Source organism: Xenopus laevis, chromosome 4L (genome assembly GCF_017654675.1).
Source record: "Xenopus laevis strain J_2021 chromosome 4L, Xenopus_laevis_v10.1, whole genome shotgun sequence".
NCBI classification, from domain to species: Eukaryota; Metazoa; Chordata; class Amphibia; order Anura; family Pipidae; genus Xenopus; species Xenopus laevis.
Genome location: NC_054377.1, coordinates 32344872 through 32369218, shown reverse-complemented (window position 1 = coordinate 32369218; position 24347 = coordinate 32344872). Strand labels below are relative to the sequence as shown.

At 37.5% G+C, this 24347-nt stretch overlaps 1 protein-coding gene across 1 annotated transcript in view; it reads right to left on the bottom strand.

Annotated features, from left to right (window-relative positions):
- The window catches only part of mpp1.L (membrane protein, palmitoylated 1 L homeolog), a 19308-nt gene extending 5667 nt beyond the window's left edge, over positions 1-13641 (bottom strand). The window contains 7 exon segments of the mRNA NM_001086220.1: positions 1377-1480; positions 4198-4388; positions 4879-4947; positions 5164-5249; positions 8648-8726; positions 10725-10850; positions 13451-13641. Coding sequence (NP_001079689.1) covers positions 1377-1480; positions 4198-4388; positions 4879-4947; positions 5164-5249; positions 8648-8726; positions 10725-10850; positions 13451-13564 — 769 coding nt within the window. The 5' untranslated portion in view covers positions 13565-13641.
- Between the last annotated feature and the right edge of the window lie 10706 nt (positions 13642-24347).

Below are 24347 nucleotides of genomic sequence, written 5' to 3'. Positions count from 1 at the left end.
CTAAACTCTGCTCTATAGGGGGAACGCTGTTATAATATGCTAAACTTATACACGATTCACTTGATGACGCTCACATGATGCTATGACGTCACATGGTGGGCCTTGGCGCCATTTTGTGTTTAAATACGGATTATCAATTGCACTGTGCACTCCACTTGAGAAAGGCTTCAGTATAGAAGCCGAAACGTCGTAATAAATATGTTCTTTTTTCACCTTTGAGAAGACCTGAGTGTGCGGTTTTTTGTACAATAATTGGTTTACATAATTTTTGAATACCGCACCTAGGCAGCTGTTTTGACGTATGAGTGCTCCAGTTTTTGCGAATATATATATATATATATATATATATATATATATATATATATATATATATATATATATATATATATATATATATATATATATATATATATATATATATATATATATATATATATATATATATATATATATATATATATATATATATATATATATATATATATATATATATGTGTAACACCTATTTGGACTGCATAGCACACTAATAGTTAAAACTGTCCAGCTAGCAGTAGAAGCATGGGTTACACTGCGACTCACACAACAGGGTCAGGGCCTTCGCTAAGTGGAAGTGTTCCCTCTATGGTGTAGTGCAACTACATCCCCCCCAGGCTACTGTGCATACAACAAAAGATGGGCGCCAGGAGGTTCTTGCAGTAAAACAGAAACGGTTTATTTAACTATGCACAAGGCAAGTGACCACAGGTTTAGTACTCACGCAGGAGCTGAGGCAATAGCACATTTCTCACACAGAGCTGCAGGCATTAGGCATTTCTCACAGAGGAAAGGTCTCCATTAGGCATTTGCAGTATTCACACACATTCCCTCCTGGAAGTTGTCAGGAAAGCAGCTTCTACCCTACAGTCCCTCTTCACTGAGGTCTGACTGGAGGCAACACATAAAGCCTCTGGGAAGCTACTCCCTTACTGCAAATCCTCGTTGGAGCTTCAGCTGCTCTTTCTCTCTAACCTCTCTGCCTTTCTCTCTTAGAGAGACTATGACAAGTCTGCCCTAGTGTAACTATTCCTCATTCACGGGGTTACCTGGTCCCCGACTTCTTCTCCAAAGCACATGGGCCTTTCTGGGCCTAGCTGTGCCCAGGCTCCCCTGAGCACATCCAGCTGGATCACCATCCACAGGCCAAAGAGGAAGAGGCCACTCCCTGCACACACTATATAGGAGTGTGTCAGAGCAGTGTCACCAAATCTCTCAGCCTATCACTGTAAAGGTTATTCTGTAACAGGGATTCTGCCCAATAACCCAAGGAAATGGTGAAAAGATTAACTCTATAGGGCCCTACATCACAACTGTGATAATTTATTCAGCAGGTGACTCACTTGAACTGTGCTTTGCCAGGTATTTGTCTTTACATTTCTTCTTCTTGCTAAAAGGGCTACAACTTTGTGGATTCTGATTTGAAGTAGTGGAACTTGCCACGCGCCTGTTGTAAAAGAAAAAGAAACAAAAAACACAAAAAGAAAAAAGCTGAGATGATTTTGTCACCTTGAACCACAGAAACTGCTGGAATGAATATATAATTAAGCAGTGCATGCAAGGTTTGAATTACAGCACACTTCTGCTCTAGTGAATCCAACTGCATTCAATCTTTGCTATAGACTGCAGCTAACTTGATGTTGTTTTAACCTTGACCCACACTTTACACCTAGTTTAGACAGTGCTACATAAATGAACATACACAAATAATAAATACAGCTATGGCATCTACTTTCTGGAATATTTGTGACCTTGGTTTAAAAGATAAGGGGGCTTAACTTGGAACTCATTAAAAGAGTCATTAACAATCCATCCACGAGAGTTTTTACGTTATTCTCAACTTTTCCACTTTTATTTCTCACAATTACAAAAGAAACCTTCATTGACAGGCTCATTATTTGAAAATCTCTGTAAAAATGCCCTACAAGCTAAAGGTAATATTTCCACAATATACTCCATGTTAATTGAGGCTCCATCTTCCTCTTTACCTATGTATATGAAGGCATGGGAAAGGGATTTCAACCTATTATGGACTACTGAAGATTGGTCCAAAGCAATGGAATTCGCTCATAAATTTTCTCCCAATGTTGCCATTCGAGAAATGGCTTACAAAGTAATTTCAAGATGGTATTACACGCCAAAACGTAAACACAATTTTTCTCCTTCCTCTTCTCCATTGTGTTTTAGAGGATGTGGGGGACTAGGTGATTATAAACATTCGTGGTGGTCCTGCCCAATAGTAGAGCAATTTTGGACTAAGGTGGTCCAAATTGCTTGTGACTTAACTAATTCACCTATTACGTGAACTCCTGAACATCTTTTACTGAATCACCCTAATCCAGATTTTAATAAAATTACCAATGCTTTGCTATTTCAGATATGGGCAGCAGCACGCTGGGTTATTGCACTTAACTGGGTTTCTCCTACACTTTTTGTAACTCAATTTGTTTCTAGACTCAATTATATTCAAGAAATGCATTTACTAACAGCCATTGCAGATAACAAAAAAGAACTCTTTGATGACATATGGCAACCTTGGGAGAACTACAAGAAATCCTCTTCCTTTTTGCTTTTGTTTCCTTGACTCAATTTCTCCCCACGAGTACATTTACTTATCAAAGTTAATTGTGAACACAACCCGTCATAACAGGATGGATTACAAATTGTGGACAACATAGAAGCTCGAGAAATATGCGTGAATTCTCTTAGCAATCACATTATTACCTGCTCTATACTATTTACCTAAGTATGTTTATCTATTCCCTTTTTTTTTTTTTTTTTCTTCTTTTGGTTATTCTTGGTTTATTTTCTTTTTCTTTTTCTGTTGTTTAATGGAAGTTGTAATAATTACCTTATATTTCCACAAGTTATTACTGTTGAAATACCTTTCAATGTATATTACATGTGATACACGATATTGTGAAAAATGATGCAATGACAAAACTGTACTGTTGACATTTTATTCACGAAATAAAAAAAAAAAGATATGTTAAAAAAAAAAAAGATAAGGGGGCTTTTCAGAAATATGGGTCCACTAAAACCCAGTAGCATTGATTTATGCTATCTGAGCCTAGAATTGCTATTTGCTGGTTCTGCCTACAAATCCATAAAGATTATATCTATAAAAATGGGTGTTGGCAATCACTCCCCTACCAAGAAAAATAAATAAAAACAAAAGATACTTTCATCAAATAATGCAATCAAGCTGGGAGTCAGCCTATGAAAAAGTGCAAGGGGTTAGGAACACCATATGGGTTTTGCCTTGATGTGGTATGGTGAGTTGGAAATTTAAACTTATATTTTCAAAAAACAAATAGTATATTTAGTTATAAGCATGTGCATAAAAAAAAAAAACAAAAAAAAAAACACGAGGCAAAAGGCCGGGAAATGTGCATAAATTAAGCCCACCTATTTTGTATGTTAGAAGAAATTTAGGCCCTGTTGGTTGCAATTCAATTGTACTTTACTTAAATGTAAAGTTCTCCACTTGAGATTTAAAATACACAGTACAACCTTGATGGGATTAAGTGCTCTTACACGGGCACTTTTAATTTCATTTAAACTTTTTTGTGAAGTTCATCGCAGTTAATTGACCCGGTGTGTCTCGAAGGGGATTAGTTACTTTTACTAGGATAAAAGATACAGACCTATACTTTTAGCAGTATAGTTTTGGAACATTACTGAAATAGATAGTTGAGAGAAACGGGATTAGGCTAATAGAATAATAAAGACAAATTAGGGATGTCCATTTATGTGAGTTAAGCATCATAAAACCATTGCTCTATAAACATTTGAAGATAGTAGCAAAAGTGTGAATCTGACTTTTTTCAGTGAAAACTACTGCATACATATCCAAAAGGAAAATGAAATATGGTTTAGTTTCCTTTTAGAACAAAAGAGAAATAAGGAAAAAAGAAAGAAAAGGGAAATATTTGAAACTGCAGCATAAAAAAAAATTATGTAGCTCATTTAATCCATTTACAAAATGACAATAAGGCTAAAGAGAACATTCTTGAATGTAAAAATACTTCACAGACTTAATTTCTTTTTAACCTTATCAGCAACACTGTTTTTGTAAATTATTTCCACATTTCATTAGAGTGACAAAGATATTGGTAATCATAAGCAAGATGCCCTTCATTATAAAGCTCATTTAATACGTACCACTCCTGAAGTTCTGGAGAAGGGATAAGGCCTGCTGAACCCTCACCCTGTAAACGTCCTTGCCACCAATTGGAATCATCCTTGTTTATGATCTGAAGGATATCTCCAGTATGAAAGGTCAAGCCAGCCTCACGGCATGGTATCAATGCATCAGAGAGAGGGTTGTAATCAAACAGTGCTCGTACATACATCTGACAAAAATTAAACAAAATGAAGAAAATTATAAATCTAGCGAGAGGCGAAAAAAAGTAAGAACACACTTAGTGAATGTCTATGCTAATACAATGGAATTAAATGATAATAGTGGCATGCAGATATCCCCCCCGTGTGTACCTATTAAGATGTAGGCAAAGACTGTGGTGCCTTTCAGCTGAATCGACTAACTTATTTTAAAAGGGATAATGTAAAACAATTTGCCAAGCTTCAATGCACAGTGAATGGTAAGTATGGGATTAGCTGCTATCAGGGACACTGCAGCTGTATAATAAGATGTGAGCTATGTTACAGCATGGCCTTGCTCACTACATAGCTCATAGTGTGCTGTCCAAGATTTCATATTAAAAGGTCCAATTAGCCATCCTTTCACATGTTGGAAGGCAGGTTTATAAAGAACAATGACATGCAAGAAGGTCTAAGGAGACTGTTAAATGGAAAGTGAAATAAGTTTGTACTGCAAACTACCTGAAGTGGGGGCTTGCGATTGCTCTGTGATGGTGACACTTTTAAAACAACAGTCCCTTTGCTTTCTTTCTAAAAAGGAAAACGGATATAATCAGAATATCATGTAGCATCATATAGATCACCAATGTTCAACCAAGTCTTACATGCATTTAGTGACTTTTCTTCATGGTTATTGACATATGCCAAACAAACCTTTCCCACATTAAAACATTTCAACCTGCCTAAACACACACCATGCATACACCCACCTCTGTAAAGCTAAAATCGAGTCACATTTAACCTTACCAGAACACTTTGCAGATGATCCACACTCTGATTTCGAACACTTTTCCCATTGATTTCCAGAATTTCATCTCCAACATGAAGTGAACCTACAAGAAAAATTCTTGTATGATGCAGCTGACTCAAATAGTCTGGCTAGCCTAGATAATGTAGTAGCTGCTAATATAAGTGCAATATCTTTATATTAATGATAAATTCTCAAAACACAAATTTAATAAAAGTTAATTTCTCTGGGTGCAACAATGGTATTTCCAGATCTTACTGTTTGTGTTTGTGGATGTAATCTACTTTGTTAAGCAATTTCATGGACAACATGGACAGAAGGTTAATGATTAAATTAAGGAAAATTGGCCTTGAACATAATATTTGTACTTGAATAAAGAACTGGCTAAAAGAAGCGATAAACAGAACAGTCACTAGTTGGATCAAGGCTGTTAATGCAGTATAGTTAGTGGTCTGTCCACTGACCACTTTGAAACAGGATTTCCACCTTTAAGGAATTGTTCAGTGTGAAAATAAAAACTGTATAAATATTTTTTATTTTGCAAAGCTTATCTAATATGGTTAGTAATGTAATGTATTAAAGGCTTTAGTGACTGGATGTGTAACATAATAGCCAGAACACTACTTCCGGCTTCCTCCTTCATGTCGAGGATCAATTACAAACTCACTGAATAGATATGTACCATGTGGCCCCCCTTCAAGTCACTGACTAACTCAGAGTTATAGAGCAGGAAAAGCAGTGTTCTGGCTATTATGTTACACATCCAGTCACTCCAGCCTTTATACATTACATTTTTGGCTAACTAATTATATAGGAAACATTTTTTATTTTGCACAGCCTATCTATTTACACAGTTTTTATTTTCTCACTGAACTGTTCCTTTAAGCAGCACAATGGTTTCTTCACTGTAAGGGAGGTAAGGATGGAAAATGTCCTGCTGAAACATGTTGGGATAGCAGATTCCCTTAAAGGAACAGTAACACCAAAAAATGTAAGTGTTTTAAAGTAGTGAAAATATCATATACTGTTGCCCTGCACTGGTAAAACTGATCTGTTTGCTTCAGAAACACTACTATAGTTGATGTAAACAAGCTGCTGTGGAGCAATGGTGGAAATTGAAAAACGGCTATATGGCACAGGTTAACTAATGGATAACCGATAACACCATTAGACAGACAGAGCTTATTTGCTATCTGCTGTGTAACCTAAACCTTTTCTCATTTGAATGACTGTCCCCATTGCTACAGAGCAGCTTATATATAAACAATTGAAGTGTTTCTTAAGCAAACAGCAGTTTTACCAGTGCAGGGCAACACTGCATTATATTTTCATTACTTTAAAACACTTATTTTTTTATGTTACTGTTCCTTTAATGTCTTTAGGAGCTCAGACATTAACTAGGGATGCACCGAATCCAGGATTTGGTTCGTGATTCGGCCAGTATTTGGCCTTTTTCAGCTGAATCCTTCTGCCTGGAGAACCAAATTTGCATATGCAAATTAGGGGAGGGAAATTGCGTTACTTTATTTATGGTCAAAAAAGAAGTAAAAATGTTTTCCCCTTCCCACCCCTAATTTGCATATGCAAATTAGAATTTGGATTCGTATTCGGCTGAATCTTTTGAGAAGGATTGGGGCGTTTGCAGGAATCCAAAATAGTAGATTCGGTGCATCCCTAACATTAATACATTTAAACATACACACAGACATGATATCATGCAGATAAACAGACACACTCACAGTTGAATGTAGTCTCCAGAAAAAATTTGAAACCTATATTCAGTTTTATATGGCCTTGAACTCCTTGCATTTTATTTTATTTTTATTTTTTTTTATCTACCACTGTGGCAGAATTTTCCAATCAAGAATCAGTACAAACGGGAAGTGGCTCCAGATAGTAGGGTGTTTTGACTACTGCTATTTCACCACGTATGTCATTGAACTTACGAGAAATATCGGTTCACACCCTAGAGATCCAATCCTTTAGCCCACAGAAAGCCTCACCAAAATTATATTATCCTGAAAAACAGGATAGTGGTGTATTCCACATCACTTTTGAGTCAGCAATGACCTCTCACACCTCTTAAAGGGGTGGTTCAACTTCAAATAATTCATTTTCAGATAGATCACCAGAAATAATGACATTTTCCAATGACTTTTTATTTTCTATATGTGACCGTTTTTCTAATACTGAAGTGTCAAGTGTCTTTTTTAACCTTCTGAAGCAGCTCGGGGGGGGGGGGGTGTCACCGATCCTGTAAACTGTTCTAAATTGATACATTTAGTTGATACATTTCTTATTTTTGTCCCTGCTGAGCAGAATCTCTGTGTTTCACTACAGGCAGCTGTTAGAACTGATACAATTGTTGCCAATACTCCAGAGATGCTGCTGAGAAATGTATCAACTAATTGTTGTAAAATACCAGACAGGGACATTCAACTTTAAACTTTTTGGAAAAACCGTAAAAAATAAATAATGGAAACTAATTGAAAAAAGTCTTTATTTCTGGGGAACAATCTAAAAACAACTGAATTGAAAAAAAGTATTTGGAAGGTAACAACACCTTTAAGTGCCAGTGGCCAAATGTATGATATCTATTTAGTGTATCTTTGAAGGGGTTTTTAGTATGTACGGTTGCTTTCATGTTATTCTCATTAAAATTAAAGGATAAGTAAACCCTTAAAATAAGTCAATGCATCATTGATTAGAGTGCAATTTACCTTCATTATTAACTTTTTATAATTCATATTAAGAAATACATGTACTATTAATATGATTGAATTTTGTTACAACAGCGCTGCCTGCTGGTCAGTTTCTGACCATGAAGTTGTCAGGAGAAAGAAATAGTGCTGGTCAGATGTTCTTCTGGTTTGGAAAGATGTGAGAAAAGTTTGAGGTTTCTTATATTCTTCCTAACTAGATGAACATCGGACCAGCCCTCTCTCTTTCTCATGACAACTTCCTTGATTACTTCAAAGTTTAAAAACTGATCAGCAGGTAGTGCTGTTGTAACAAACTTCATTCATTAACAGTACATGTACCCCTTAATGTCTTGAAATTAAAACAAATACATAAAGATTGTAAATAGCTTAAGTACTAAGAATAGCACTCATCAATTTTACATTCACTTTTATAATAATAGCTTACTTAACCTTTAAAAAGAAGTTGATTGGGGTGAATCTGTGGGCCCATGTGATATGAGCCTTATGGTGCCCTCTGTGCAATCTAATGTTGAATCTGGTTTTATTTAAACTGCTATTTCATCAGTGTTCTTCTGCTGCATTCCATGCAATGCCTGTTGAACTGGTTTGCCCGTTAGTCTGGTCTGTCCTTTACGAATCATTAAATGCCCTTGTGTCTCTACTTACACAGAAAGACTGAATAACACAGAAAATGTAAACAGTTAAAAAAAAGATAAAAGCCATCGTCTCGGTCCAGACTGTAGTCATAGAAGCAAAGAAAAAAACAACAAGAAAAAAGAACCTTGTCTGTGAATGAATCCTCCATGTAATATGCGAGCGACTATGCAGCTCTGCTGTGAATTCACCTTGAGAGTGATACCCTGTTAAAAGAGCTCAGTATTAATTTTTTTTTATTGCAAACAATTCACTAAAGTTCTTATCTGCAAATTAAAAGAATAATGCCATGGCTTACTACCGTAAATTGTTCTGCTTGCATTAATGTTCCACTTGCAGCTCTAGTGGAAGTTCCACATAACTGCTAGCAGGGAGACACCAGCTGCCAGTCAATAGGTTTCTTAATGAAAGCACAGCTTTATCTACTGCCTGCTCATCACACACACCAACTGTAATCACTGGCTAAGTCTGGATAGTTGGGATGCATAGAAAGCGTCATTTTTGGGTTTGGCTGCATACCAATCCTCCACAAAGATTAACCTGACTACCTAACCAAATCTGAACCCTATATGAATAATCAGACTTAAGATATCAAATAACACCTATGAACCAAAACATTTCATGTTCGGTTGTCCAAATCACTCAAGTCATGTGTTCCACCCAATTGAAGCCATCCATAAGGAGCCAAGAAGTAAATTGGTAAAAATAAATTCTAATTATCTAGTTGGGGATCTTGGACTGAACTGGTTTGGGCTGGCTGGTAAAAAACCTCTAGGTAGAACTTACATTGGGCTGTAAATGATTGCCTGATTTGGCAACCCAGGCAGTGGGCCAAATCATGCTTCACCCAGGCTAAGTTTTGATTGTTTGCAACCTTGCCAAACAGGCAGATCTTGTAACGTTCGCCTAGCTTTTCTTTTTCTCAACTTTGCCTGGTCTCTGAACTAACAGGCACAAGTTGGCCTTTTTGCAGACACACAATTTTTTGCGAAAACCAAGCCCACACACAGGCCCAACACAGCAGAGCGAATGGGAGCTCATTTGAATTTCTCCACCTGTGAAATGAAGCTGTGACTGTCTATTTTGCTATTAGCCTTAGCCTAAAAAGATAAATCTAGTGTACCATTAGCCTAAAAGGCAATACTCTACTCTATATGTGATGTACAAGTTAAATATCCTCTTTAAAGGAACAGTCACACCAAAGAAAACCTGCAACTGCCTGATCAACAAATATAGATTTTCTATGAAATAAAAAACATGTTTTACTCTATGGGGCAGATTTAAGTGTGAAATTAGAACTTACCCACTTTCTATTTTATTTCTATTGGATTTTAGAAGTGTATTTATTAAAAGGGGAACTTTCACTCACTGATAAATACACTTCTAAAAATACCATAGTAACAAATGGAAAGTGGGGTTTTCTGCAGTGAGCACTAATTTCACACTTAAATAAATCTGCCCCTATATATGAATGCTTTGGTCCTAACATATTTAAAATCACTGGGCTCAGTCATTCTAGAATTGCCTTCCCTGCACTCTGTGTTGATACTAGGGTTGCCACCTGGCCAGTATTTTACCGGCCTGGCCAGTAGAAATGATGGTTGTTCCCAATGTTAATAGGGAAAAATGATAAATAGGCCGTTTTTTTTTTCCAGAAAAGGTGGCAACCCTAGTGATCAGTTCTAGTATCACTTCCCATATGAACTGAAACTTGATTTACATAAATTCAAACCATAAGACACATGCCATTTTGAACTGGATACTTAAAAGAGAAAAATATAAAATATAAAGTACAGGGTTGGAATAACAAAATTATTTAGCAAACAAACTAGTCTAGGTAAATAAAAAGATATTATTTTCATGTTGGAGCAACACCTTTGTGTTTAACCAAAAATTATTCACTGTTTCCATGGCTATATGACACATTAAGATCATAAGAGGCATTTTTATCATTTGGACAGAATATTAGTTTTAGATGGAGATTCTATTAGGTGTCAGTCAGTCTTGGAATGTTAGTAGGGCATCAGTAGATGCAGAATTGAGAGTAAGTGCAGCCCACTTCTAATCAGATCCACTCGCTCAATCAATCAATCAAATGCTTTTATAGCCTGCAAGAAAATATGTTTTGTTCCATCTCTCACAGTTCTATATACCCCAATTTTTAAACTATACTTCTAGGTCTTTGCCTATGTCCCATCACTTACCATAGGTTCTTCAGTTTCTCTTTCAAACTGTACAAGTCGTACTCTCTTCTTTTCCTCTGTTCCTGGAGCTGCAGATCCATTTGTGTAAAGCTCCTCTGTGTGAGAGCTGGCACTGGTTTGGGAGCCCTGTTGGGTATACAAAGTTTAGTACAAACAAATATTTATCCAGTACAGGATAAATAAGCTGAAATTTAATTTTCATCACTCAGAAAATACATTAAGATCCCTGCATCAATATTTCATTTAACCATCTCACAGCATTGTGAAGTGCTGTTATTGATATTAAGCATTTGGTTCATCCCATCTCAGTTATTTTTTTTTTAAGAGCGTAAAGGATGTTTCACCACTAGGGATGGGCGAATTTTTTCACCGCAAAAATGCGGCCCATAGACTTGTATGGCGGCGTGCGTTGCGTGACAACATTTTTTTTGCCACCCACAGACTTTAATGGGCATCGGCGGCGAAACAAACGGGTCAAATTCATCCATTCCTAGTCACCACATGAGGAGAATGAACTTCCAAGGACCTGCTAAGCAGCTTTCACCTAACATGTAATCAAGTGTTTATGTCATCTACACAATCATTCTGCTATGGGCACAGCCACATAATGCATGATGCTGCTAAGCCATACCATACAGGTCTGGCTCAGTGCATAAACAAGATGGCAGCGGATAAGCCAGCAGAAAATATACCAAGTATAACACTGGACTTCTACTGAATTGATCACTTGACCCTCAGGCTAATGATCAGGGGCCTTATACAGACCTAATGGGAAAGAACTGTGTCGGCTGCATGACTGATATCTGAACGAGCAACAATCGCTTAGATCAGCAATCATTTTAACCCCAAGCAGTAGCAATAAGTTACCAACTCAATCAGGAGTGGCTATAGTCAAAAGCCAACGTCAGCCCCTCACTGGCCATAAAGTTACTGCAGCCATTAAAATTGCTATTAGGATGAAAAATAACTATATGCGTTGGCTTAAAGAGGTGGTTCACCTTTGAGTTAACTTTTAGTATGTTGTAGAATGGCTTCTTCTAAGCAACTTTTCATCAATTGGTTGTCATTATTTTTATTATTTTTTTTATATCGTTTTTTTTTTTTTAATTATTTGCATTATTCTTCTGACTCTTTCCAGCTTTCAAATGGGGGTCACGGATCAAACAAATGATTTGTAAGGCTACAAATGTTTTGTTGTTGCTACTTTTTATTACTCATTTTTATTACTCCTATTCATATTTCAGGATCATATTCAGTATTCAGTTTCTTATTTAAATTAGTGCATGGTTGTTAGGGTAATTTGGACCCTAGTAACCAGATTACTGAAATTGCAAACTAGAGAGCTGGTGAATAAAAAGCTAAAGAACTCCAAAAGCACAAATATTAAAAAACAATTGCAAATTGTCTCAGAATATCACTCTAGGTCATACAAAAAGGTACCTCAAAGGTGAACAACCCCTTTAACTTTGGAACTCCAGACCCTCTCCCCCCAGGGGAGGGAGAGCAGTTACGCAACTGACTATGTCTGTAACACTCATAATCAGCTGAGTAGACATCTGTATGTATAAAGGGCATCTCCTCTTAAAAACGCAACCAATAATAACACAAAATCTAATTGTAAGCAACTTTCCAGCATACATTAAGTCAGCATTTTCATTGGTTTTACAATTTTTTGTAAATATACTGCAATAACTACTGAAAGCCGTATCTGGCTGTTTAAATTCTGTCTTGCTGGATGCAGCAGAAACCAGCCTAACAGCTATAGAGGAAAACAAAATTCTGCTACACTGTTTCAGCAGCCAAAACCAACAGAAAGGGAAGCTAAACTGCTTTCAATAGCAAACATTTATAAAGAACCTTAAAACTAGGGATGCACCGAATCCAGGATTCGGTTCGGGAATCTGCCTTTTTCAGCAGGATTCGGATTTGGCCGAATCCTTGTGCCTGGCCGAACCGAATCCTAATTTGCATATGTAAATTAGGGTTGGATAGGGAAATAACATGACTTTTTGTCACAAAAGAAGGTTTTCCCCCCACTTTTACCTTTCCTGACCCTAATTTGAACACGCAAATGAGGATTCTGTTCGGTATTCGGCCAAATGTTTCACCCAGGATTCGGGAGAATCCCAAATAGTGGATTCGGTGCATCCCTACTTAAAATCTTGAAAGGGTTTCATTAGCGTTTATTGGAAAGTAGCTAAGAAGGATTTTTTTTCTTTTATTATGCTAAGAACAATTTTTAGATCCCCTCTAAAAAGAAAGTATGCGTTTTAATTCGACAGAACTCGCACTCTTGTGGGCTCTGCTCAGCAAATGGGCAATGTCACAGGTGCTACTACTGCAGAGCCAATACACCAGCATAATGTAGCAAAGCCACTTGTTTTGTAGCAGGTTTAGGATTGTAATCTTTGTACTCTGCACACGTCCCCCTCCATTCAGCAGTCTCTTATCTGTACCATGGCCTCGTTTTCGCTGATCCTCTATTTTCTTATCAGCTGACAAGGAGCAGAGCAAAGATCATCACGCAGAGAAACCGCAATGCTTAACCCCTTACTCGCCGGTTTACAAGACGTGCCGTGTAGGGAAAGCACAGAGAAACCAATTCATATAAGGAATTGGATTTAAAACTTCCAGGAAATGAGGAAGCTGGCAGTAGAACGGCACGTGTATGTCAGTTTACCCGACAGTGAGGGCATTTGTATGGTTTTCTTGTTACTAGCTCTTACCTTGGCTGAGCCTCTGTTCTGAAGCAGGGTTTCCAGATACAGGTCCGAAAGCGCAGTCCTCACACTGGAACTGTCACACAACGGGTTGTCTGTGCGCTCAAACTTCATTGTCATCCTGAGCAGCGGTGTTTCGACTTTCTCTGGGTTTTCTGTGTTCTGTGCTCAACCTGCACCGCTTTCGTAACCCTCTCCCTCTGCTCCTTCCTCTTTTAAGGAATGGGCTGAGTCAGGAACGCAGTCTAAGAGAGATAGAGGCTCTAGAAACGTACCATTGCGTGTCAGGGGAGGACGTACTGAAATGTTTCTTATTTTTGAATACTGTTTACAAACCGCTGTCCACGTCTATTTACACCCTGATGTTGGACATTGCGCCTTACTGATTTACTCATTGAACAGACAGTTTTTGGTATTCTTCTAATAAGGTAACAAAACGGGCCGCTGTTTGCTTCCCCTACAGTCACAAAAAAATGTGTTCTCCCGAGTCACATGACTTGTGATTCTCGTCATGTGAACAGGGAAAAGAGGGGGAATGAAGGTGGGTCGAGGTAGAGAAAAATACGGGCCGGAAGGGGAGTTGAATATGTTAATATTGTCATAATTGTCATTGACGAATAAATAAGCGAAACAAAAACAACAGAAGGTGTATTTTAACGCCTATACGACTAAATGACACGTTTGAAATAAATAGACTTGTAGCCTTGCTTTGGAAAATGGGGTACGTGTCAATAAGGTACTCTAATAACGAAAACTGATCATAGATCCATTGTCCTTAATAGTGGTTGTCAAACTGTGGTTTTGGCCCAATTACTAGTGTACAAAATCGGATGGGAGCAGCCTAAATGCCAGTTAGGAAGAGATTTATGTAAATTGCTTGTTAGGTTCCCTAAATACTCCTGGAAGCCGATTAAAGGTTAGAATGTGATTTGGAGCATCTTTGCAGGGTCCTTTTTAGTGGCAACTATGGCAGATCATCAGGGCGATGACATGACACTACGGGCTCAGATTGGAGAGAGATAAAGGGGAATGGCAGTGGTGTGAGTCAGGAATTAAAAGGGTAAAGCCAGGGCCCACCGTTTTTTTTCCCGGTGTCCCACCAACCCAGTCCGACCCTGGGGTCAAGCATTTTTTAAAGGCAAGTAGGAGGTGAGACTGGGAAGGGGGTAGGTTTGTCACAGGTAGGGTGGCGGCCTGGCTGGTAAAAATGATGGGCGATCCCAAAAGGGAAAAAAACATAAATATATAGGAAGGCCGGTATTTTTTTCCAGAAAAGGTGGCAACCCTAGTCACAGGTCTGGACTGACATTCAAAATAGGCTCTGGCATTTCAAGTACACAGAGGCCAAGACATCCCCCACCAGCCTAATGAATATTGACTGTGACATCTTACAGCAGCCCCTCTGGCATTTGCCAGAATCCACAGTTTGCCGGTCCAGGACTTGTTTTTTCACCTTCAGGGGGGTACACCAGGTGATGTCTGGGGTTAGGCTATGACATAGTGGCCCATGGAGTCCTGTCCTAGTGTGAGACAGTTTTGAACTGGACAGCCCATAATGTAAAAACTGGACAGATGGCAACCCTAGATGGGAGGTGGGGAAGTTACAATTTACTGGCAGTACAATTGGCTCCTGCCTTAGCCTTCAAAATAGTGACTGGGTGACAACACTAGTGCGCTAACGGTGACTCTGTCCTAATGTTAGGTTTCATAAGGGGGAAGAGTTTTACTTGAAAAAGTAAAGAAAAAAACCTTGTGTAGTATTTTGGAATCAATCCCAATTTCTATTCTGAGCAGTGAAATAAGTAGATGTGTGCACATTCGTTTTGTATTTCACCCCCAACTACAAACAAAAAGGAGATGTAAATTGTCATATCAGTAATGCAGAACCTGCTGTGAATACCATGGGTTTTTCGTCAAGAAATGGAGTACCAGAGTAACTCTTACCACTTCATATTTTAATGATATAGCTATGTATAGTTAATGGAATTTGGGATGTGTCATTCAAATATGCCTTGGCCAACACAGTCCAGAATTATGGGGAGAAAGGAAAAATTATTATTTAAAGAAAGAACTGCCATTTTAAAAGTAGTTTCCCAAGTAAGACAAGCAAAACTGGAGAATTTGGGCAACCAGCAGTGGAAATACTAGATGACACTGGGCCCAAAACATAGGCTCCCCCTAATGTATAATAATGCATAGAACATATTAAAAAGTGCTTATTAGTGTCCATAGGGCACCCTATTGCACCTGGGCCCTCAGCAGTCAAAAGGTCTGTTTACTTGGTCATTTCCTCCAGTGCATAATCATAGACTGAAGAGGTGGGGGTTAAACACACAAGCCTAATAAGTAGCAGACTGACAGCAAATACGAAGTTATAGGTTATAGGGTTATAGCAAGTTGCCTTCTTAAGTAAACAAAACCAGAGAAGAACATACTAAAGAAATGAGCATTAAGCCCAGAAACTTTGTTTCAGCATACAACTGCTTTTTATTAATGAATGCAAGTTAACCTTAGGCAACCAGGAAATGGCAGGAGCTTCTATGCACAGCAAAATGGCCATTAGGAATTTAACGGTGTGAACTGAGGAAAAGTTACGGGAAACTGAACAACCTAGAGGGTACAGTTTGCCTGTGGGGCACAAAGGGAAAAAGAAGTAGCAAGGTCACAACCCCTTTACGAAACCCTAAGGAGGCACCTAATCAGAGTCCAATAACTAGTCAGACAACCAGAATCAGCGTAATGCCATAAACTAAGATAACAGAATTTGCTTATTAGCTAGCCAAAACCTGTTTGCTCTGGCAGGGAAAGGGCTGATTAGAATGTAAAATGCTTCTGACTGCAGTTGATGGACCAGTAGAACTGGCCTTAGACGCAAAGATCTGATCGTACGAATCGAGGATTCGTAAGATTTTCGTACTGTGTGTGGAGAGTCCCGTCATTTTTCGTCCCCCGGAGATCGGTCAGGTTAAAAGATTTCTGTCGGGTGCCGATAATTTCTCTGCATGTATTGCCGATTGTACGATTTTCAGTGGGAGACCAGCTTTGTTGGACATAACTTTCGTACGATTGCTGTCAGGGGCAGAACATTGGCTGATCTGTTCTTTTACTACTTTATTTAATCGGAATGGTTAGTGGCTGGCAGGAGATGGGGAAGATCCTCGAGCGATCAGATCTTTGAACCTATGGCCAGCTTAAGGGTAGAAGAAAGAAACCCTTCACAGACAAAATAAGCACCCTGACACTGGCATTACTTACCTGCTTATATAGGGTGTCAGCTTTTACACTGACAAGAAGATGTAAGGCCATATTTGCTTATGGTGTGCAAAGTGCTAAGAGTATGCTCACAGTATACTAGGTTTTCTACCCAGAATTCCAGTGTTATTGCCACAAGTGCACAAAGATGTGTGTCAATTAGAGCATTGTACTGTATGCATTTAAATGAGGTGTTCACCTTTTCAACTCTTTCTTGTATAACATTTAAAAAATAGCTAATTAAAATAAAGTTGCTTACAATGGATCCATCTGTAACATATTAAAATATTGTTTATGCAGTAATTCAATTTCCCAAATACAACTCATTGAATAAGCTTTAGCCTATGGGATACAGTATTAAACGGGCCACTTTCTGGAGCAAAACTTTTATGAACAGGTCTCATAAAATGGTAAATTTCAGGGCCTACTCTGCCTGTCCTATGCTCCTTGTGTGTGCCCTACCCTAGCTCTGGGACGTGAGCCTGGTAGGGTTTGTTAGCATTTGGAAAATGTTGTTAGGGACCCACATGTTAATCATGTGCTGTGGGTGCGGTGTTATCCACAGGCAAATGGATTTAAGGGTATGTTTTAACATGACTTACATTTTTCACGTATGAGTGATGTGTGATATCCCTGCAGTGAGAACCAACCATTTGGTTTATTGTGTGCTACCACCATTAATGTGGATATGGTCTTAAAAGTTCTTGTGGTAACATGGATGTGGTGTAAAGTGGGTGTGATTTAAAAACAGGAAATAGTCAACACTGGCTTCCATTATCAGCCCTCCAACACATAGAAGCAGATTTACTAAGGTTCGAGTGAATTTTCAAAGTTAAAAAAGTTCGAATTTCAAAGTAATTTTTTGGATACTTCGACCATCGAATAGGCTACTATGACTTCGAATGCGATTCGAAGTAAAATCGTTCGAATATTCGACCATTCGATAATCGAAGTACTGTCTCTTTAAAAAAACTTCGACTTCAATACTTCGCTAAATTAAACCTGCCGAAGTGCTATTTTAGCCTATGGGGACCTTCTATTCCATTTTTCTAAGTCTTTACACATTGAAGTAAAATCGTTCGATCGTACGCTAAAATCGTTTGAATCTTTGATTTAAACGGTTTAATTGTTTGATCGAATGATTTTACTTTGATCTTACGATGGCCAAATTCGGTGAAAAATACTTTGACTTCGATATTCTAAGTCGAAGTATTTGAATTCGAGGGTCGAATTTAGAAGTATTTATCAATTCGAAATAAATCTGCCCCATAGGCCAGAAAAACAGCACTGGTGTAGTCAAAATACTGACTTATTTATGATTAATTGTGAGTTTGGAAAAGAATTGGCTGTACCGAAAATGTACATTTGTTTGTTTGTGTGTTCCAATAAGTTTTTTTCTGTTTCTCATTGTAATTCATGTAAATGACTATGCAGACATCTGTTTTCTATATGACATGAAATAATATTTCAGTCTATTTCTGTTGATCAGTGTCAAAAAAGCAAAATTAAATCCCCCGTGAAAAATTTCTATGAATAGAACAGAGAAATTCTCACTTATCTGATGTCTTGAAACACATTTCAGTAGCAGGGAAGTGTTTATATTTTACAGTGTGAAACATATATTTAATTTGGCATTTGCTTTATGACATGATATAAAATAAAAACAACCATATATAAATATTGGTTAACAATCTGACATCCCTGCTAGGCAGGAAAAGGTCTGGTCAGATTGTAAAATGTCTCTGATAGCATTTTATTGGCCATTTATATTTGAAAAGATAATACAGTGAAACCTCCATTTTGCATACCCTTATTTTAAGTTGTCCCTCATGTTACACAGTTTTGTTAGTGGTCCCACCAATATATAATACATAATGACTTTACATTTTGTTGGATATTTTATTACTGTATTATAAAAAAACTGCAAAATTATATATTGACGCATTGCCTAACATGTACAGTATTTAGTCATATACAACTAAACTTCAAAAGTACTTAGGTAAATGATTTCAATTAATCAGTCGTCTCACATTTCATTTGTATAAAATGCCAGGTTATTTTTTTTTATCATTTTGTGCTTTTTCATTACAGGTATTGTTACCTAGAAAAACTATATAACCTAATATGTCTAAATTGTGTCACTTCTGTAACTAGATATAGGGTCCTAGATACTGAAAAATATTACACATTTTTCATAATATACAGTTAGGTCCATAAATATTTGGACAGACAACTTTTTTTTCTAATTTTGGTTCTGTACATTACCACAATGAATTTAAATTAAACAACTCAGATGCAGTTGAACTGCAGACTTTCATCTTTAATTCAGTGGGTAGGACAAAAAGATTGCATAGAAATTTATGGAACTAAAGCCTTAGTTTAGTCTTCAACAAGTGAAATGCATGGTAAATTGGGTTCAGATCAGGTGACTGACTTGGCCATTCAAGGATATTCCACTTCTTTACTTTAATAAACTCCTGGGTTGCTTTGGCTGAATGTTTTGGGTCATTGTCCATCTGTATTATGAAATGCCTTCCAATCGATTTGACTGCATTTAGCTGGATTTGAGCAGACAGTGTCTCTGAACACCTCAGAATTCATTTGACTGCTTCTGTCCTGTGTCACAACATGGATAAACATTAGTGTCCCAGTGCCACTGGCAGCCATGCACGCCCAAGTCATCACACTGCCTACGCCGTTTTACAGATGATGTGGTATACTTTGAATCATGAGCTGTTCCACACCTTCTCCATACTTTTTCTTGCCATCATTCTGGTAGAAGTTGATCTTGGTTTAATCTGTCTTTTTCCAGAACTGTGCTGGCTTTTTTAGTCCAATCTAGCATTTCTATTCTTGATGATTATGAGTGGCTTGCACCTTGCAGTGCAACCTCTGTATTTAGTTTCATGCAGTCTTCTCTTTATGGTAGACTTGAAAATCGATACGCCTACCTCCTGGAGAGTGTTGTTCACTTGTTTGGCTATTGTGAAGGGGTTTCTCTTCACCATGGAAATGATTCTGTGATCATCCACTACTGTTGTCTTTCGTGGACGTCCAGGTCTTTTTGCATTGCTGAGTTCACCAGTGATTTCTTTCTCAGGATGTACCAAACTGTAGATTTTGCCACTCCTAATATTGTAGCAATTTCTCGCATGGGTTTTTTCTGTTTTTGCAGCTTAAAGATGGCTTGTTTCACCTGCATGGAGAGCTCCTTTGACCGCATGTTGTCTGTTCACAGCAAAATCTTACACATACAAGCAACCTCCCTCAAATCAATCTTTTTGTTCAACCCACTGAATTAAAGCTCAAGTCTGCAGTTCAACTGCATCTGAGTTTTCATTTAAAATTCATTGTTTTAATGTACAAAACCAAAATTAGAAAAAAAGTTGTCTGTCCATGGACCTAACTGTAAAGGAATATATCAAAAAATATTTTATTATATGCACAAAAATACAACACCCCAATGAAAAGAAAAAATATATTGCACAGCAAGACTGGTTGTCAAAATGTTGAATATTAATGTTTTTGGTATTTAGAGGCATGTATCCTGTTAGACCTGACATTACACAAACATTTGGACAAATTTAGAAAAGTTAAATTGTCCTTAAAATGTTACTATGTAGTAAGCCTTTAAGAGGGGTGTGGATACCTGAGAAACATTGTTTAACAATTTTATAATAATAAATATTTTTTAAGGAGTGCTGTGAACCATATGTTTAAGTTAAAAGTAAATGCAGACACTCAGTCATAATTGGGTCACTAGGCCTGGGGGTAGTCCACATGCCAAGAAGTAGTGATAAAAAGATCTGATCTTCGCAGGAATTAAAATCATCAAAAAAGTCAAAATGGAGCAACATTTCAGCTCGATCTCCACACTTTGTCAAGATGCAATCGAAGGGAAATTAAAACCATATTATTCCTCTACTGGCATCACTGTAATGTCAATAGTGTTAGACAAACATATAGAAGATATAAAGAAAGCAAATATAAAGTCTAAAAAAAGAAGCTAACATGACAACATCAAGATATAGGGGCATATTTATCAAGGGTCGAAATTCGAATTCAAAAAGACCATCCAAAATGAAGTCAAGGTTTTTTTGGGTCGAATAGGTCAGTTTTCGATTGAATAGGTCCGTATTCAGTTGAATTCAAATCGTCCGAATCGAAGGAATAGCGCATTAGATCGAATTTGATTCAAAAGATTTATCAAGGTCCACCAATTGACTCCAAATAGGTTCTAGGAGGTCCCCCATAGGCTAAAACAGCAATTCGGCAGGTTTTAGATGGTGAATGGTTGAAGTCGAATTTTTAAAGAGACAGTACATGATAAATTTCGAGTTTTTGAATTGTTTATAAATTTGAATCAAATTTGGACAATTCCCTAGTTGAAGTTAACAAAAATAGATCGAAATTCAGATTTTTTTCAATTCAAAAATTCACCTCGACCTTTGATAAATCTGCATAATGATCAAAATATAGCAAGATAAAAATGAAACCCATCCAACATGAAACATTTTGAGGGTTATTTATCAAGGTCAAGTTGTGTTTTCCACGAAATTTGAATTTTCCAGGTTATTTTTGGTCATAACTCACTTTTCAGGTTTCGGGTTTTGAAAAAAAGCTTGTATTTTCGAGATTTATTATACCTTACCTTGGAAATAGCTCGAACCCAAACCTGTCAAGGTCATGTAGTATTCCATGGCAGTGGTCACTTGTACCATTTGAAGATGTTAATAGCCTTCTGAGTTTTTTCCTGAGGGTTTTGCCCAAAAACCCGATCAATTTGAGCTATTCGAGTTATTTTTTCCAAAAACTTGAATCTTTCAAGTTTTTGGGGTTCGCAACTCGAACTCACAGAATTGAGTTTTTTCCATTCAAGTTTTTTCTTAAAGGGATACTGTCATGGGAAAACATGTTTTTTTTCAAAATGCATCACTTAATAGTGCTGCTCCAGCACACATCTGAACTCAAATCCATTTTTCAAAAGAGCAAACTGATTTTTTTACATTTACTTTTGAAATCTGACATGGGGCTAGACATATTGTGAGTTTCCCAGGAGCATCCTTGTCATGTAACTTGTGCTCTGATAAACTTCAGTCACTCTTTACTGCTGTACTGCAAATTTGAGTGATATCACCCATCCCTTTTCCTTTCCAGCAGCCTAACAATGGAAAGGTAACCAGATAGCAGCTCCCTGACACAAGATAAGAGCTCCCTGGTAGATATAAGAACAGCACTCAATAGTAAAAATAAAGGTCCCACTGTGTCACCTTCATGATTGTGTAGGGGTTGAAACCTAAATACCAACATACACAGGTCACAGGTCACCAGATGACAAGCACAAGGGAAATCATAAGTGAAGATTGACAAAGTTCTAATTACTGAACTGTCAGAGGAAGCAGGGATCAGGCTATTGCAGGTCAAAGACATCTAGTTTTTCACTAACGGAATATGGTCTTTTCGATGTTCAAAATTTCCGTCTTCTGTACACAATCTCACAGGGGTTTTGGGTTTTAACCTGCAGGGAGTGGCATGGACACACATGAGTAAGTCCCCATTAAGCATGTTCCTTTTATTATCTGACCATGGCTGTTGAACTGTAACACTACAAATGTTGAGTGCCGCATGTTGAATCTTGCAGAGTAAATTCCTTTAAAGGAATTGTTCAGTATAAAAATAAAAACTGACAAATAGATAGGCTGTGCAAAGTAAAAAAAATTCTAATATAGTTAGTTAGGCAAAAATGTAATCTATAAAGGCTGGAGACACTGGATGACATAATAACCAGAACACTACTTCGATTTACTAACGGGCGCTGACGTAAATTCGATTGCGAAGGAGATAGACTCTACCGTTACTTCGCACTCTAACGCTCTGGCGAATGGACGTAACTACGCAAATTCAGTAAGATGAGGATTTTACTGAACATTACCTCTTGCGCCAGACTTGCCTTCGCCACCTCAGACCAGGCGAAGTGCAATAAAGTAGATACATAGAAAAAGTTGAACATTTTCCCCAAAAAAGCTGGAGTCTTTTACTTTTTACAGGGCGATAGGCTGAAAAAGATCTTAAATATTTTTTTTGGGTACCCCCCTACATTTCCTAACTTATGGCACCTAAACTATACAGTGGGCACATGTGTAGGGCAAGATAACACCTCTATTTTATTTTATTAAGGTTCCCTGGCCTTGTGTAGTGTAATGTAGTTACTGCAACATATACCTGTACGTCCATTGTACTTTAACTTCACGCCGTATGCTAATTAGGCATCGCTAGCGTAACTTCGAACTACTTATCATATTATCGCTAGTGCACCTTTGCAAGCGTTCAGAACCCTGGACGCAACTTTGGATTTTCGTGAATTCGTTGTCCTGGTGAATCTATGCCTGGCGAAGTGTTGCGATGTCAGCGAAGCTGTCACTGGCGCAATTTCGGATGTAAATAAATTTGCCCCTTGGTTTCCACTGGTTACCAGGCAGCAACCAATCAGTGACTTGCCGAGGGCCAAATGGGTTATAACTGTTTCCTTTTGAATCTGAGCTGAATGCTGACTCACTGAACATTTATGTCCCATGTGGCCTCCCCTTTAAGTTGCAAACTCACTGAACATTTATGTCCCATGTGGCCTCCCCTTTAAGTTGCTGACTAACTCTGAGTTCAAGTGCTGAAAAGCAGGCAGTTGGATTCTAGTTATTATGTTAGACATCTGTTCACTTCCGCCTTTATAGGTTAAATTTTTGGCTAACTAACTATATTAGAAACATTGTTTATTTTGCACAGCCTATCTATTTAGCCAGTTTTTATTTTTACACTGAACTATTCCTTTAAAATGTGTACTGCATTCAAAGCCAGCTTGGAAACATTACTCTCTTAATTTTTTTAGTAGCTTTTAAAGGGGTTGTTCACCTTTGAATTAAGGTTTAGTAAGATGTAGAGAGTAAAATTCTGAGACAATTTGCAATTGGTTTCCATTTTGCATTATTTGTGATTTTTGCGTTATTTAGGTTTCTATTTGGCATCTCTCCGGTTTTTAATTTCAGCAATCTGATTAATAAGATCCAAATTACCCTAGCAAGCATGCACTGATTTGAATAAGAGACTGGAACATAATAGGAGAGGGCCTGAATAGAAAGATGAGTAATAAAAAGTAAGAATAACAATACATTTGTAGCTTTACAGAGCATTTGTTTTTAGATGGGGTCAGGGACCCCCATTAGAAAGTTGGATAGAGTCAAAGAGAAAGGCAAATGATTAAAAAGAGAAAGCTTGCCTTCAGTCTTTATATACATTTTTAAGTTAGATATTAATTAGTGATGGGTGAATTTATTCAGGCGCAAATTTGTGGCGAATTCCAGCGTTTCGCTGCGAAAATTCGCATTCTTCAAAGTTTTTTTTTCAATAGTGACGATTTATGGACACCCATTGACTTTATAAAAGGATATTATAAGTTACCAAGGAGTTTCATGACCATATAAAGGCACAAGGATGTAGGCCGAGATGACTTATAATATCCTAATATTTTGCAACAGGGTGTACTTTATCTATTATAATACACAAGTTTCAGTGAGTCCTGTGATAGAAATGACTCAGATTATAACCAATGACATCACTAAGCACCGTTTATACGGATATAATTTACAGGATACACATG